The 18,536-nt window shown below is 44.5% G+C and overlaps 1 protein-coding gene across 1 annotated transcript in view; it reads left to right on the top strand.

Moving 5' to 3' along the window:
* LOC126214897 (5-hydroxytryptamine receptor 2A) overlaps window positions 1–18,219 on the top strand; it is a 177,122-nt gene extending 158,903 nt beyond the window's left edge. Inside the window, exons 11-13 of the mRNA XM_049941540.1 lie at window positions 11,525–11,664; window positions 16,739–16,752; window positions 17,756–18,219. Coding sequence (XP_049797497.1) covers window positions 11,525–11,664; window positions 16,739–16,752; window positions 17,756–18,219 — 618 coding nt within the window. The remainder of the gene's footprint in view (window positions 1–11,524; window positions 11,665–16,738; window positions 16,753–17,755) is intronic.
* The last annotated feature ends 317 nt before the right edge of the window (window positions 18,220–18,536 follow it).

Raw genomic sequence — 18,536 nt, 5'->3', positions numbered from 1 at the left:
GCTTGCCATGAAGGGCAACAAAACGGGGAGTAGAATATCATCGACGTACCGCTGCGTTGTAAGGGTGCCGCGGATGACAAGGGAATGGATCCTACTGTGAAAAGAAATGGCCGTCACTCGTGGTTGTCGGGCTATGTGGAGGGCGACAGTCGGGTTGGTATCCCACTGCTGTCTGGGCCGTCTCCAGACACGTCTTCGGCCTGGAATCTCATTGACTGGATTAGAATCGTCTTCAGAGACGAGTCCTGCTTCGAAATGGACTCCGAGGACCAGAGAATGGAGATGCCCTGGACAGCACTGGGATACCAACCTGAATGTCCCCGGCTGTACGGCCCGAAAACAAGGAGTGATGCTCTGGGGTGCCGTTTCTTTTTATAGAAGGATCCCTTCAGTTGTCCTCCGCAGCACCCTTACGTCGCAGCCGTCCATTGATGGCATTTTCTACGTCCCCTTTTGTTGCTCTTCATAGCAAGCTATCTAGGCTTACTTTTCAACAAGATAATGACAGCCTGCACATGGTGAGGCTTTCTACTGCTTGTCTTCGTGCCAGAAACCATAACTTGGCCAGCAAGGTCGCCGGATCTCTCTGCAACTGGGAACGCTTGGAGTATTATGGGGAGGTTCCTCCAATCAGCCTGGGCTTTTGACGACCTAACACGCCAATTCGACAGAATTTGGCACGATATCCCTTAGGAGGACATCCAACAACACCAATGCGAAGACGGATAAGTACTTGCATAAGAGCCAGAGGTTGATAAACCACTTCTTCCGGTTATGAAGCTCTTTGTCTTGAATATTTCGTCCATTTTTTTCTGAAATCGTAATCGTTTGTTTGTCTGCACATGAACCTCGCATTTACCAATTTCCATTCCATTCGCATAATTCCTTCGTGGTGCGTCTATTTACTTTTTTTGTCTAAAAGGGTGGATGGAATTTAATAGCCTTGATCCTCCAGTTTTGACAGCACTAATGTTTTTGTGTGCAGTGAGGTATTCGAAATACGGAATATTATAATTTTGTTAAGTTTATCAATTTGGTGTGGTTCATTTTTCCTAATTTTCTTCAAATACAAACAATTGTAGGTCTACCCTCATTGAGAGCTAATAAAAATGAAAAAGTTAAACTGCATCAAGCAAGGCTTTCTTTAAAAAAAAAAAAAAAAAAAAAAAAACTTTCTATTTATTCTGTGGAACCGTATCAGAAAAGAACATATAGGGTATTTAATCAAAATTGTTAGACGCTTAGTTATAAAGCAGTGATATCAGAAGAAACATCTACATCTACATCCATACTCCGCAAGCCACCTGACGGTGTGTGGCGGAGGGTATTTTGAGTACCTCTATCGGTTCTCCCTTCTATTCCAGTCTCGTATTGTTCGTGAAAAGAAATATTGTCGGTATGTCTCTGGGTGGGCTCTAATCTCTCTCATTTTATCCTCGTGGTCTCTTCGTGAGATATACGTAGGAGGGAGCAATATACTGCTTGACTCCTCGGTGAAGGTAAGTTCTCGAAACTTCAACAAATGCCCATACCGAGTTACTGAGTGTATCTCTTGCAGAGTCTTCCACTGCAGTTTATATATCATCTCCGTAACGCTTTCGCGATAACTAAATGATCTTGTAATGCAGCGCGCTGCTCTCCGTTGGATCTTCTCTCTCTCTTCTATCAACCCTATCTGGTACGGATCCCACACCGGTGAGCAGTATTCAAGCAGCGTGCGAACAAGTGTACTGTAACCTACTTCCTTTGTTTTCGGATTGTATTTCCTTAGGATTCTTCCAATGAATTTCAATCTGGCATCTGCTTTACCGACGATTTATTTTATATGGTAATTCCGTTTTAAATCACTCCTAATGCCTACTCCCAGATAATTTATGGAATTAACTGCTTCCAGTGGCTGACCTGCTATATTGTAGCTAAATGATAAAGGACCTTTCTTCAAAGTGATGACAAATTTAGCACAATATTCTCAACAACTGTTAACTAAACTCAAAAAACTTATAAAACGAAATAAAACTTTGTCTTTTTTTAGTACATCATTCCCTAACATCGTTAACGGGGCTTTGGGCTTGCTTTCTACAGTTTCTACTGCCAGTCTTGTTTTTGCCTGTATATGTGCTGCCATGAAGTTACCCCTATTATCTACGGAAAACAGCCTTTTTCCACTTTCCAATGGCTGAAGACTATTTCTGTAAAATTTAAGTCTTACACAGTATTTTCCGCGCACGTACTTTACTTACATCAACCCGCCTTCAGTCAGCTCTTCTAAGTTATCGGCAGTAGCGAAATGTTTCCAAGAAATGTACAATCTCGTTTTTCAAACTGCCAGCACAATGGCGTTGTGAACAGCTCAAGCGTAATACACGCACCTTTTGTCTCCGTCGCTAATGACAGCACTCTGCACGAATACGCTGCAGCAGAGTCACGTGTTGCATGCTGACTCGAGTTCCAGTACTTAAAAACATAAAGTGTTACAGCGTATTGAGACCACTGCGTAATGCCTCCATCACAAAGTTACCCAATTTTACGATATTGCTAGTTCCAATAAATGAATTATAATTATTACCTTTCAGACGCCTGTTTCATTCTCTATCCTCCAAGGAGTAGACCATGCTGTTTGAGGTCCATCCCATTACAGAGCTTTGGTTGGATACGCTACCCTTACCAACCTACATCTACATCTACATGACTACTCTGCAATTCACATTTAAGTGCTTGGCAGAGGGTTCGTCGAACCACAATCATACTATCTCTCTAACATTCCACTCCCGAACAGCGCACGGGAAAAACGAACACCTAAACCTTTCTGTTCGAGCTCTGATTTCTCTTATTTTATTTTGATGCTCATTCCTACCTATGTAGGTTGGCCTCAACAAAATATTTTCGCATTCGGAAGAGAAAGTTGGTGACTGAAATTTCGTAAATAGATCTCGCCGCGACGGAAAACGTCTTTGCTGTAATGACTTCCATCCCAATTCACGTATCATATCTGCCACAGTCTCTCCCCTACTACGTGATAATACAAAACGAGCTGCCCTTTTTTGCACCCTTTCGACGTCCTCCGTCAATCCCACCTGGTAAGGATCCCACACCGCGCAGCAATATTCTAACAGAGGACGAACGAGTGTAGTGTAAGCTGTCTCTTTAGTGGACTCGTTGCATCTTCTAAGTGTCCTGCCAATGAAACGCAATCTTTGGTTCGCCTTCCCCACAATATTATTTATGTGGTCTTTCCAACTGAAGTTGTTCGTAATTTTAACACCCAGGTACTTAGTTGAATTGACAGCCTTGAGAATTGTACTATTTATCGAGTAATCGAATTCCAACGGATTTCTTTTGGAACTCATGTGGATCACCTCACACTTTTCGTTATTTAGCGTCAACTGCCACCTGCCACACCATACAGCAATCTTTTCTAAATCGCTTTGCAACTGATACTGGTCTTCGGATGACCTTACTAGACGGTAAATTACAGCATCATCTGCGAACAACCTAAGAGAACTGCTCAGATTGTCACCCAGGTCATTTATATAGATCAGGAACAGCAGAGGTCCCAGGACGCTTCCCTGGGGAACACCTGATATCACTTCAGTTTTACTCGATGATTTGCCGTCTATTACTACGAACTGCGACCTTCCTGACAGGAAATCACGAATCCAGTCGCACAACTGAGACGATACCCCATAGGCCCGCAGCTTCATTAGAAGTCGCTTGTGAGGAACGGTGTCAAAAGCTTTCCGGAAATCTAGAAATACGGAAGCATCTTGAGATCCCCTGTCGATAGCGGCCATTACTTCGTGCGAATAAAGAGCTAGCTGCGTTGCACAAGAACGATGTTTTCTGAAACCATGCCGATTACGTATCAATAGATCGTTCCCTTCGAGGTGATTCATAATGTTTGAATACAGTGTATGCTCCAAAACCCTACTGCAAACCGACGTCAATGATATAGGTCTGTAGTTGGATGGATTACTCCTACTACCCTTCTTAAACACTGGTGCGACCTGCGCAATTTTCCAATCTGTAGGTACAGATCTATCGGTGAGCGAGCGGTTGTATATGAGTGCTAAGTAGGGAGCTATTGTATCAGCGTAATCTGAAAGGAACCTAATCGGTATACAATCTGGACCTGAAGACTTGCCCGTATCAAGCGATTTGAGTTGCTTCGCAACCCCTAAGGTTTCTACTTCTAAGAAACTCATGCTAGCAGCTGTTCGTGTTTCAAATTCTGGAATATTCCATTCATCTTCCCTGGTGAAGGAATTTCGGAAAACTGCGTTCAATAACTCCGCTTTAGCGGCACAGTCGTCGGTAACAGTACCATCGGCACTGCGCAGCGAAGGTATTGACTGCGTCTTGCCGCTTGTGTACTTTACATACGACCAGAATTTCTTCGGATTTTCTACAAAATTTCGAGACAATGTTTCGTTGTGGAACCTATTAAAGGCATCTCGCGTTGAAGTCCGTGCCAAATTTCGCGCGTCTGTAAATTTTAGCCAATCTTCGGGATTTCGCTTTCTTCTGAACTTCGCATGCTTTTTCCGTTGCCTCTGTAACAGAGTTCGAACCTGTTTTGTGTACCACGGGGGATCAGTTCCATCTCTTACCAATTTATGAGGCACGAATCTCTCAATTGCTGTTGCTACTATGTCTTTGAATTTGAGCCACATCTCGTCTACATTTGCATAGTTCGGAAGGAATGGAGATTGTCTCTTAGGAAGGCTTCTAGTGACACTTTATCCGCTTTTTTAAATAAAATTATTTTGCGTTTGTTTCTGGTGGATTTGGAAGAAACGGTATTGAGCCTAGCTATAACGACCTTGTGAACACTAATCCCTGTATCATCATGATGCTCTCTATCAGCTCTGGATTGTTTGTGGCTAAGAGGTCAAGTGTGTTTTCGCAACCATTTACAATTCGCGTGGGTTCGTGGACTAACTGCTCGAAATAATTTTCGGAGAAAGCATTTAGGACAATCTCGGAAGATGTTTTCTGCCTACTACCGGTTTTCAACAAGTATTTTTGCCAACATATCGAGGGAAGGTTGATGTCCCCACCAACTATAACCGTATGAGTGGGGTATTTATTTGTTACGAGACTCAAATTTTCTCTGAACTGTTCCGCAACTATATCATCGGAGTCTGGGGGTCGGTAAAAGGAGCCAATTATTAACTTAGTTAACCTCCACCCATACCAATTCGCACAGAGTATCTACTTCGACTTCACTACAAGATAAACCACTACTGACAGACACAAACACTCCACCACCAATTCTGCCTATATCTTTCCTGAACACCGTAAAAATTTCTACAGAACTTATTTCAGGCTTTAGCCAGCTTTCTGTACCTATAACGATTTCAGCTTCTGTGCTTTCTATTAGCGCTTGAATCTCAGGGACTGTTCCTTGACCCAAGCACGTCCTGTATTTGCCATGCACCCTTTGAGATTTCAGCCCACCCCGTACTTTCCCGAGGCCTTCTAACCTAAAAAACCTCCCAGTCCACGCCACACAGCCTCCGCTACCTGTGTAGCTGCCAGCTGAGTGTAGTGAACTCCTGACCTATTCAGCGGAACCCGAAACCCCACCACCCTATGGCGCAAGTCAAGGAATCTGCAGCCATCACGGTCGCAAAACCGTCTGAGCCTCTGATTCAGACCCTCCACCCGGCTCTGCACCAAAGGTCCGCAGTCGGTTCAGTCAACGATGCTGCAGATGGTGAGCTCTGCCTTCATCTCGTAAGCAAGACCGGCAGCCTTCACTAAATCAGATAGCCGCTGGAATCCAGAGAGAATTTCATCCAAAGCGACACACGTCATTAATGCCGACATGTGCCACCACCTGCAGCTGGCTGCACCCTGTGCTCTTCATGGCATCCGGAAGGACCCTTTCCACATCAGGAATGACTCCACCCGGAATGCACACTGGATTTCTTCCCCTCCTTAGCCGCCATATCCCTAAGGGGCCCCATTACGCGCCTAACATTGGAGCTCCCAACTACCAATAAGCCCACCCTCTGTGATTGCCCGGACCCTGAAGACTGAGAATCATCCTCTGAAACAGGGCAGGCAGCTGCATCTGGCTCAGCCAGAGACAGTGCCTGAAACCTGTTTGTCAGACGCACCGGGGAGGCTTTCTGATCAGCCTCCGGGGACGTCTTTCGCTGCCTGCCACGCCTTGGAACGACCTCCCAATCAACCACAGGCGAGGGCTCAGCCCCACTGCGGGCAGCAACCGGGGCAACCACAGCGGCAGACCGATCTGGGGACAGACGGGACGAGGTTGATATCCCCGTGATATCCAAGTCCGGCTCCCCACAATGGTGCCCATTGGCAACAGCCTCAAGCTGCGCGACCGAAGTCAGCGCCGCTTGCAGCTATGAGCGAAGGGATGCCAACTCAGCCTTCATCCGAACACAGCAATCACAGTCCCTGTCCATTCTAATCGATGTTGAACAACAGTTACTGAAACACGAGTCAGTGCCTAGGTAACGCAAGGGAAACACGCAAAGAATGTATTAACTAACCTGTACAAATGCCTACCGACTGCGCTACAATCTGCCTGAATTTACGATTACAGTAACTAAAACTCGAAATTACACCTCCTGTACGAACCTACTTGCGAAGACTTCCGAGACCAGAGTCAGTTGACGTAAGAGTTTTCTGAGTGTCGTACGAGGTCACGAAATCATTTGTGTCAACATTCCATTTACCAGTTTTGCTCTTAGCCCAACTTGTCTTGAAGTGTCTGAAATAATATCCTGAAAACTGACTCTAGAAAGAGTAGTGGCAAATTACACACGCCAACGAAAAAAATTTTTTATAAACTTTTTTTACTTTGATAGCTGACCTTTATAGATTTTTATGAGCTGAATCCAAATTTAGCCTTAGTTGTTCTGTATCACCCATAGTTTTTGAGCAATATGCTTTTTATTAGATAGTATAAAAATCCTATGCTATACGGTAAATGGGGAAATTAATGAAACGCTTTGTTACGACATAAGCATGGCCTGTATTTACAGTAAGCTACTTAAAACAATAATATGTGTTAACAGAGGTTTCACTATTCAGCTGGAATTGGTTTGTATTTTCTTTCTCTTTTTTCTTTGAAGCTTCTTGTGTAGCTTTTTCTACGATGAGTCTCTTGCTGAACTTCTCGGTGAAGTGACCAACGGTAGTCCCCCATTATGTTGGTTTCCAGAAGCCTTGGTAGCGTTTTTCCATCACTAGTTTTGGATGCATCAATAAACAGCCTACAATGTTCCTTTTTGTATTCGCCGGCAGTAGTGGCCGTGCGGTTCTAGGCGCTACAGTCTGGAACCACGCGACCGCTAAGGTCGCATGTTCGAATCCTGCCTCGAGCATGGATGTGTGTGATGTCCTTACGTTAGTTAGGTTTAAGTAGTTCTAAGTTCGAGGGGACTGATAACCTTAGAACTTAAGTCCCATAGTGCTCAGAGCCATTTTAACCATTTTTTTTCGTTTTTACCTTTTCTTTGTATTCAATACCAAACTCATTCACCAGACCGGGAATGTCTGAGCAGTACACTAAATCACCTTCTTGTTGAAAAAAATTGGAAAATTTTTGCTCTCTCTTTCTATACATGTACTGTATATGCTGGTTCCAACTGTCACTAAGTTCTTTTCTTTCAATCTAGAGCCAAACAATTCAGCTTTTCCTTTCGTTAAGCCCAGATCCCTAACCAAATCGTTAAGCTCGGTCTGAGTTAACAATCTGGGCTCTAGACTTTCTGTATTACGATGGAATTCATCATCAGCTGATTCATCTAAATCAGATTGTACATCAGAAAATACTTCTGTTGGAATAGAATTTAAATCATCTGGTGGTTCAGGATCCGGCAAATCTACACCATGCCCTACTGGTCGGATGGCTGACAGAAGGTTAGGGTAGCTTATTACCTTCTTGTTTTTCGAATTATGACCAGTAATATCAACACTGAAAAAGTAGCAATCATCGGAATGATTTCTTGGCCCCTTCCCTATCATAGGAACAGCTTTTCTCCTTTTTGGGCCATCTTCGCAGATCTTCAACACACACATAACATACTTTATGCTGCGCCCAAGATTTATCTTGATCACCAAGTTTAGGTTCAAAGTATGATAGATAAACCTTTTTCACAAAGTCTGTAATTTTTCTCTGGTGTTTTGTAATCACAAATTCACCACAAATATAACAAAAACTGTCAGCAGATTTTTTTACAACCACGATTAGACATTGAACTAAGCACATGTACAGGAAACGGAAAAGTGAAGTTAGGTTAACAGTAAACAAAACACCATCTGTTAACACAAAAATAGAGTAGACCTTTTTTTGCCAGCAATTGTTTTTCAGCAGTGTTACCAACGTCATCTGCATTCATTACACCCCCTTTTTAAATTATTTTAACTATATAAAAGCTGTTAAATTCTTTAAAGATCAGTTAATTTAATAAATTTAACTGTAAAATCTGAAGAAATGGTGGGGGATACAGTTTTTTAAGTATCATATTTGGATTTCTCACACTAAAAACATAAAATAAGGTATTTTCAGCAACAAAGTTTTTCCACCGTTGGCCTGTGTTATTGAAGACGCTCCGTGGCTGAAATTAAGTGTAACTTAGACATGTTGTTGTGACGATCTGTGTACGTATACATTGTGAAAGCCAAGGTCACTTGATTTCAAGACCTTTATTCCAATTATTAGTTTCGACAGATCGTGCTGTTATCTTCGGACTGGCATTACACTTTGCTTATATGTTCACAGACCGGCCGGAGTGGCCGTGCGGTTCTAGGCGCTACAGTCTGGAGCCGAGCGACCGCTACGGTCGCAGGTTCGAATCCTGCCTCGGGCATGGGTGTGTATGATGTCCTTAGGTTAGTTGGTTGGTTGCTTGGTTGGTTTGGGGAACGAGACCAGACAGCGTGGTCATCGGTCTCTTCGGATTAGGGAAGGATGGGGAAGGAAGTCGGCCGTGCCCTTTCAGAGGAACCATCCCGGCATTTGCCTGGAGTGATTTAGGGAAATCACGGAAAACCTAAAACAGGATGGCTGGACGCGGGATTGAACCGTCGTCCTCCAGAATGCGAGTCCAGTGTGTAACCACTGCGCTACCTCGCTCGGCCCTTAGGTTCGTTAATTAGTTCTAAGGGAATGATGACCTAAGATGTTAAGTCCCATAGTGCTCAGAGCCATTTGAACCATTTTTTAATATGTTCAGAAACAAGAGTCGTCGGCATTTTGAGAATTACACTTCGTTCTCAAAATGTCGACGATACACACATATGAACACATACGCAAAGTGTAATGCCAGTCTGAAGGTGACATCATTATTCTGTCGATACTAGTAACTGGAAAAGGCGATATTGGCTTTCACAAAAAATATGTATGAAATTGATTCCTTCCCATCTTATTTGCACTTAGAAAATTTTGACAACCAGTTCCTGTCGTACAATGCATAATTTTTACGGGTACAGAAAGTCGCTGTACACTGTCCACTGTACACTAACTTCGTTCTAATTCAGTGACACACTATTCTTTGAACATCATAATAAAAACTCGACATGTTGGCAACACATTACAACACATCCGGCGCACACGTCATTTTCGGGTAGAAACACGACGCGATACTTGTCGTATAAATAGGGTTTATACCACAATCACACTTACACTTTGCGAGTTTACTAACGCGCCCGTGTTTTTAAGACACATAGATTCACTGTGCAGTCACATTAATGTGACCAACTCTCAACAGTCTGACTAATCACCTTTCGCAGAGCGAACCCCTGCAAGACGCGCTGGGAGAGTGTCACTGAGGCTCTGGATGGTACCAACAGCCGTGTCGACTCCAGCTGCGCTAGGTTTGTCGACAGAGGATCCAAGGTGCGAACAGCCCGATAGAGGTGGTGCCAAAGATTCTCAGTTATGTTTAAATCTGGGGAGTTTCGTGGCCAGGGGAGTACGGTAAACTCGACCTGTTGCTCTTCGAACCACACACACACGCTATGAGCTGTGTGAAACATTGCATTGTCCTGCTGGTAGATGCCATTGTGACGGTGAAAAGCAAACTCCATGTTGTAGTTGGCGTGGACACCGAAGGGTAGGTGAGTACGTGTGTTGATCCAATGTGTCTTGAAGAATGAAGAAAAAAATGGTTCAAATGGCTCTGAGCACTATGGGACTCAACTGTCGAGGTCATTAGTCCCCTAGAACTTAGAACTAGTTAAACCTAACTAACCTAAGGACATCACAAACATCCATGCCCGAGGCAGGATTCGAACCTGCGGCCGTAGCGGTCTTGCGGTTCCAGACTGCAGCGCCTTTAACCGCACGGCCACTTCGGCCGGCGAAGAATGAAGAGCTCACACTGTATACACCTACGGCCGTCAGTGCGATGGGGCATAAAACGGGAGTCATCTGAAGAGGCCACGTGTTGTCACTCAGCGGACGTCCAGTTGCGAGCAAATTGCAGCCGTCGTCGCCGGTAAACACCAGTCAGCATGGAAGCATGATCCAGACGCCTACTGCAGGGGTCCATACAGGGCAACGTTCGCGGAACAGTCGTCAGATAGACAATGTTGTTACCCCTCGGTTCATCTGCACTGTCACTCACTCAACAGTTGCACGTCTGTTCGTCCGTACACCACCGCAGCTGTCATTCACCCTTGCCATGTGTGACTCATGGCGCACCACAGTTGCCCTTGGCACCGGTTTCGGATAGCGCCGTTTTGCCATGGACAGTATGCTTTAACTACGGCTGCACACAAACAATTTACAAACATAGCATTTTAGGAAATATTTCTGCCGGCCCGAAGGTCAATGATCATCCCTTGTTGGACGTCAGATAAAGTTTTATATGGAAGTGTAACGTGTCAATTAGCAGTGCTCGCAGGATGAGAATAGAAGCTCTTGAAATATGATGCTACAGAAGAATGCTGAATATCAGATGCGCTTATCGGTTGACTATTGTAGAGATACGGCAAGGAGTAATTCAGATCAAATGGTTCTGAGCACTATGGGACTTCTGAGGTCATCAGTCCCCTAGAACTTAGAACTACTTAAACCTAACTAAACTAAGGACATCACACACATCCATGCCCGAGGCAGGATTCGAACCTGCGACCGCAGCGGTCGCGCGGTTCCAGACTGAAGCGTCTAGAACCGCTCGGCCACTCCGGCCGGCGGCATGGAGTACTATGTTCTACTTGACCAAAATATGGGATCGATTGATAATACACATACTGAGGCATCGAGCAGAAGTCAGTTCGGTAATGTTCGGAAGTAATTGGGGGCGACAATTAAAAATTATGCAGGAAGATCGAGAGAAGAATACAGTGAGCAAGTTCAAACGGATGTAGGTTGCACTAGTCATTCGGAGATGAAGAGTGTTTCACAGGGTAGAGAGAGCTGCATCAAACCAGTCATCCGACTGAAGACAACAAAAACAATTTGTTTTCAGTGTTAAAGTGTAAATAAGGTTTTGGGTTACAGTAATTGTCAGTGAGCTCACCGCACCTTTTTCCTTTGCAGGCGGATCCCCCGCCCCCGGCGCCGCCCCCGGAAGCGCCGCCGGTGGCCAAGGTGGAAACGGCGGTGCGCCTCCGCGGCCCCCAGGACGCGGTGACCACCGTGGTGGAGCAGCACCCCGCCGCCCCCGTCGCGACGCTGGCGCCGCCCCCGACGACGCCGGCGCCGCCACCGGCGACTGCCGCCTCCACCGCCGGCGGCGTCTCTCGCACAGACACCGTCCGCACGCTGCACTCCGACAATGAAAGCGTCGACGGTGAGCACGGCCCGCCCTTTACTTCCTGAACAAGGCCTGCGGCGGAATAAATCTCGCGCCTTTTGCTATCCTTAAGGATGAGAGGTAGAGCAATAATAAGATCATATTGAGAGGGGAATACAGTACGTAAAGGGAGACGAAAATCTAATAGTCATGGGAGACTGAAATGCAGTTGTAGTGGAAGGAGTAGAAGAAAATGTTAGAGGAGAATATGGACTCGGGACAAGGAATGAGAGAGGAAAAGGACTAATTGAGTTCTGTAACAAGTTTCAGCTAGCAATAGTTAATACTTTGTTCAAGAATCACGAGAGGAGGAGGTATATTTGCAGAAGGATAGGTGATACAGAAAGATTTCAGTTACATTACATGGTCAGACAGAAATTCCGAAATCAGATACTGAATTGTAAAGCTTACCCAGAAGTACAATGAGTAGGCTGAAGTCAGAAAGAATCAATATGCAAAGAATTGGGATACGGAAGTACTAAGAGATGACGAGACACGCTTGAAGGTTTCTAAGGCTAGAGTTACAGCAATAAGGAACAGGTCAGTAGGCAGTACAGTTGGAAAGGAATGGACATCTCTAAAAAGGGCCATCACAGAAGTTGGAAAGAAAAACATAGGTACAAAGTAGGTAACTGTGAAGAAACTATGGGTAACAGAAGAAATACTTCATTTGATTGATGAAAGGAGGAAGTACAAAAGTGTTCCAGGAAACTCAGGAATACAGAAATACAGGTCGCTGAGGAATGAAATAAATAGGAAGTGCAGGGAAGCTAAGACGAAATGGCTGCATAATAAATGTGAGGAAATCGAAAAAGAAATTATTGTCAGAAGGACAGACTCAGCATACCAGTAAATCAGAAACAACCTTCCGTGACATTAAAACAGGGGTGGTAACATTAAGAGTGCAACGGGAATTCCACTGCCAAATGCACAGGAGAGAGCGGATAGGCGGAAAGAATACATTGAAAGCCTCTATGAGGGGCACGATTTGCATGATGTGATAGAAGAGGACACAGGAGTCGATTTAGAAGAGATAGGAGATCCACTATTACAATCATAATTTAAAAGAGCTTTGGAGGACATGATCAAATAAGGCAGAAGGGATAGATAACATTCCTTCAGAATTTCTAAAATCACTGGGGGAAATGGCAACAAAGCGACTATTCACGTTGGTGTGTAGAGTATATGAGTCTGTAGATATACCATCTGACTTTCAGAAAAATGTCATCCACACAATTCCTAAGAATGCAAGAGCCGACAAGTACGAGAATTTTCGCACAATCGGATTAACAGTCATGCATCCAAGTTACTGACAAGAATATTGTACAGAAGAATGGAAAAGAAAATCGAGGATGCGCTAGGTGACGATCAATTTGGCTTCAGAAAAGCTAAAGGCACGAGGGAGACAATTCTGACGTTGCGGTTGTCAATGGCAGCAAAACTAAAGAAAAATGAAGACACGTTCATAGGATTTGTCGACCTGGAAAAAGCGTTCGACAATATAAAATGCTGCAAGCTGTTCGAGATTCTGAAAAAAGTAGGGGTAAGCTATAGGGAGAGACGGGTCATATACAATATGTACAACAGCTAAGAGGGAATAATAAGATTGGACGACCAAGAACGAAGTGCTCGTATTAAAAACGGTGTAAGACAAGGATGTAGTCTTTCCCCGCTACTGTTCAATCTGTACATCGAAGAAGCAATGATGGAAGTAAAACAAAGGTTTAGGAGTTTAATTAAAATTCAAGGTGAAATGTTATCAATGATACGATTCGCTGATGACATTGCTATCCTGAGTGAAAGTGAAAAAGAACTGCATGATCTGCTGAATGGAATGAACAATCTAATGAGTACAGAATATGGATTGAGGGTAAATCTAAGAAGGACAAAAGTAATGAGAAGTATCAGAAATGAGAACAGCGAGAAACTCAACATTAGGATTGATGGTCACGAAGTAGATGAGGTTAAAGAATTCAGCTACCTACGCAGTAAACTAACCAATGATGGACGGACCAAGGACTTCAAAAGCAGACTAGCAATGGCAAAAAGGGCATTCCTGGCGAAGAGAAGTCTACTAGTATCAAACATAGGCCTTAATTTGTGGAAGAAATTTCTGAGGACGTACGTCTGAAGTACAGTATTGTATGGTAGTGAAACATGGACTGTGGGAAAACAGGAACAGAAGAGAATCGAAGCACTTGAGATGTGGTACTACAGACGAATGTTGAAAATTGGGTGGGCTGATAACGTAAGGAATGATGAGGTTTTGCACAGAATCGGAGAGGATAGGAATATGTGGAAAACATAAGTAGAAGGGACAGAGGGACAGGATGATAGGACATTTGTTCAGACATGATGGAATAACTTCCATGTTACTAGAGGGCGCAGTATAGGGTAAAACCTGTAGAGGAAGACAGAGATTTGAATGCATCCAGCAAATAATTGACGACGTAGATTGGAAGTGCTACTCTGAGATGAAGAGCTTGGCATAGGGGAGGAATTCGTGGCGGGCCGCAACAAACCAATCAGAAGACTGACTGATGACCTGAAAAAAAAATAAAAAAGGGATGAGTAGGAACCTAAATACGCTACATATACGGAATGGAATTTCGTCCCTAAAAATATTTCACAGTTTTAAAAACTGAAATATACAGATCTCATACTTAACAATTTATTTAGCTGTTTGTAAACCACCCTTCGGCCTCTGGAAATCCTGAGGCAACTTTAGTATTAAAGAGATATTCCCCACAACATAACCGAGATTTTATTGCTGTTCAGAGATTCTTTTTCGAAAGCATCTTTCAGACTCGACATAATCTAGAGACGGGTGCAATTTCAGTGCCGGCCGCGGTGGTCGTGCGGTTCTAGGCGCTCCAGTCCGGAGCCGCGCTGCTGCTACGGTCGCAGGTTCGAATCCTGCCTCGGGCATGGATGTGTGTGATGTCCTTAGGTTAGTTAGGTTTAATTAGTTCTAAGTTCTAGGGGACTGATGACCACAGCAGTTGAGTCCCATAGTGCTCAGAGCCATTTGAACCATTTTGCAATTTCTGCCTGGTCACACAGACGTGCATCTCAAGAACTCTGCCGGTATCTCAGATATTACGCACGCAATATGACAACAATGACAATTAAGAAATATTCACAAGCTGCGACATTGTCGAGAATAAAACAGTGACCCGTATATACAATAAGTTTCCTTTAATTTACGTCTATGGTCACAAACTTTTTGTTAACAGATTACCGGTTTCGGTCTATAATGACCATCATCAGATCTTTTTTATAAAAACAGTCCTAATGTACTGCATCCATAGTGGCATCGTCAAATGTTAATTGCTGGTGCTGATTCTGCATTTAACATCTGACAATGCCACTATGGATGCAGTACATTAGGACTTTGTTTTTATAAAACAGATCTGATGACGGTCATTATAGACCGAAACCGGTCATCTGTTAACAAAAAGTTTGCGACCATAGATGTAAATTAAAGGAAACTTATAAAAAATATTGTCGCGAGGCGAAAATTAATTTTATTGTTGGAGACAACTTTACTACCCATTCCTTCAATATTAATGATACATAGCATGCAGCCAAACTAACGACTAAACTTAAAACGGTTGCTACGACAGCGCAAAGACAGTCGTTAAGTGACATGAAAATGCATACAGTGACAATAATGAATATAAAAATGAAACAACATGAAGCAGATGGTGCAGAATTACCGCGAAGGGCAGGTTGGTAATTGCCATGGATTCACTTAAAGCAGTCCGCCTGTTTAGCTGAGTGGTAACGTGCTTGCCTCCCATGCACCAGGCCCGGGTTCGATTCCCGGCCGGGTTGGAGATCTTCTCCGCTCGGGGACTGGGTGTTGTGTTGTCCTCATCATGGGCCGCAAGTCGCCCAGTGTGGCGCCGTCTGAAATAAGACTTCCGTTTCGCGTCCGAATCCCATAGGGACCTGCCGGCCAACAATGCCATTTCATGATTTTACAGCTACATTCAGTGGTACCCGTATATAGGGTGAGTCTAAAAGGACTTCACAGCTTAAGAATGGTACAAAAATTTACTGGGATAACTTACGGAATCGCAATGAACCTCACGTTTCACATAAAAGTGTCAAGAATCATTTTCGTTTGAAGTGATGTGACAAACATCCGACGAGTAATCATTTCTTCCCACACACGGGCGTACTCTGTCTCAGCAAAGTTATTGTGCTAAGAGTAAATTGTAGACCTGCTTCTAGGTTCTTTAGCGTATTCGGTGCGAAATTTAGGATGAATAGCTGTTGCACAGTTCGTTTCATGAAACCAGAACACGCAACAAGCACTCTCCACACCAATAAAAGTAGCCATTTTAATTGTGCAGTGCACTGGCGCATCTAAGGGCGGAACTGGACGCTGCTCCACTGCTTGAATCAAACTCGTGGTTCTTTGCTACAAAATGACACATCTACCGATTCTGTAAGTTATCTCAATAAATGTCTATTTCATTCCAGAATTGAAAGGTCCTTTTGACTCACCCTATCTATGGATATGGCCTCCGGAGTGTATTGCGAATAGTAAATTAGTAATACGTTAAGTGTTTTTTGAATAGAGTTAGTAGTAAATAACTGATAAGTTCTAACGTCTCACCTTATGTGGCAATTTTACTGCATGAAAAGCGAAATGTAATAAGAGATGATCCTGAAGAACAGAGGACTTGATGGAACTACAAAACAACTCATAAAAGATATTCTGACATACACAAAAGCAAGGGTGAGATTCAGAGGAGCACGGTCAGAAGAATTTGAGATCAAGACTGGTGTTAAACAGGGAGATGGATTGTCACCATTGTTGTTCAATATAGCACTGGACGAAGTGATCAGGCAGTGGAGAGCAATAAACGATGAAATGGGAATACCAGAGACCCATGTGGGGGACAAAAAGGACAACAGGGCTCAAGCGGACTGCCTATCCTTTGCAGACGACACAGCAATAGTAAGTGAGACTTAAATAAGGTAGCCAGAAAGGTGGGACAGAGGATCGCTTATAACAACATAAAGACATTAAATACCACTGGATATGTAGTTAGGATGAGTATGGACAGAATGACGAAGAGAGTGTGGGAAACAACAGGGAGGACAAGGGGAAAGACAGGAACCAAGTGGGCTGTTGAACTTCAAAAGACTGGTTTGAATTGGGGATCAAGGTCGAAGGAAAGGAAAGTTGCAGGAACAAATATACAATGACCAATATGCCAGAGATCAATGACAGAGAAGAATACAGAAAAAGATTAGAATGTCACCAGTGGAGCCGACAGGAGAAACGGACGCTGAAGATCTCGGAAGAACAGCGGGAGAGACGAAGAGACTGAATGAAGAGGTTCTGGGAGGAGGAGAATGCAGTCCATGAAGGGGCTACCCGTGGTCCTACAGAGGTCGTAACGCAAGAAGAAGAAGAAGAAGAAGACGATGATGATGAGCCTGTTTCCTTCCAACATTTTGTGGTGGGTGTCAGCTAGGAAAAGTCTCGTAAAAAAAAATGGTTCAAATGGCTCTGAGCACTATGGGACTCAACTGCTGAGGTCATTAGTCCCCTAGAACTTAGAACTAGTTAAACCTAACTAACCTAAGGACATCACAAACATCCATGCCCGAGGCAGGATTCGAACCTGCGACCGTAGCGGTCTTGCGGTTCCAGACTGCAGCGCCTTTAACCGCACGGCCACTTCGGCCGGCCAAAAGTCTCGTAAAGGTTTGAAATTAACTGTAAAGTTATTTCCGAGTCGCTAACCGCCATCTTTCTCAAATACTGCTGTTAGGACGTCGTGACCTAAGCTTCTATTTGACCACAACTCACACCCCTTTGAGATGTAGATGGTTCATATTTCCACAGTGCTTCTTCACAGACACTAAAGTTGTACGTGTATCGAGTTTGGTTGAAATCTGGCCATTTTATATAATATGTATGGATTGGTGACCGATCCTCTGACTGTTCGCAGTTGGCAGCAGTGTGGGCGGCACGACGGTGATCGCCCGGGAGAGCGGGGGCGGCGGAGGCGGCGGCAGCACTGCGGGCAGCTTCATCCTCGGGGGCGGCTCGCGTCGCGACTTCGTGCGCAGCATCGGCAAGCGCTTCAAGGGCGGCGGCAGCAAGCGGCGCTCCAGCAAGAAGGAGTCGTCGGGTCGCCAGAAGTCCAAGTCGGAGAACCGCGCGCGGAAGGCGTTCCGCACCATCTCCTTCATCCTGGGGGCGTTCGTCGCCTGCTGGACTCCGTACCACATCCTGGCGCTCGTCGAGGGCTTCTGCGCGCAGCCGCCCTGCACCAACGAGCACCTCTTCATGTTCTCCTACTTCCTCTGCTACGCCAACAGCCCCATGAACCCCTTCTGCTACGCGCTGGCCAACCAGCAGTTCAAGAAGACCTTCACCCGCATCCTGCGCGGAGATCTCCACATGACGTGAGGGGACCACGACTGTTCCTCGACCGTCTCTGGTCCGTGTGGCGCACTCCAGTGTCCACTGCTCGACTGGGTCACCAGCCTCTACAGGGCCAGCTGCTCCATTGGACCAGAAGCTAGTACAGGCCCAACTTGCAAGCAAATGTATCTGAATATTTCACTGTGTATTGCAGGTGCATTCTGTGGACATCTCCAATTGAAACTATTGGGGATACTATAAGCTCATTACTTGTAACTCATTACCTTTTAGGATCTAAAAATAAGGAAGAAACGTGGTAGTTACTTAATCCGTTTGATATTAGAAAAGAACCCCATTAAAAA

The sequence above is a fragment of the Schistocerca nitens genome, chromosome 12 (genome assembly GCF_023898315.1).
Source record: "Schistocerca nitens isolate TAMUIC-IGC-003100 chromosome 12, iqSchNite1.1, whole genome shotgun sequence".
Lineage (NCBI taxonomy): Eukaryota > Metazoa > Arthropoda > Insecta > Orthoptera > Acrididae > Schistocerca > Schistocerca nitens.
The sequence above is the reverse complement of the archived record's forward strand: the minus strand, read 5'-3'. Positions and strand labels throughout refer to the sequence as shown.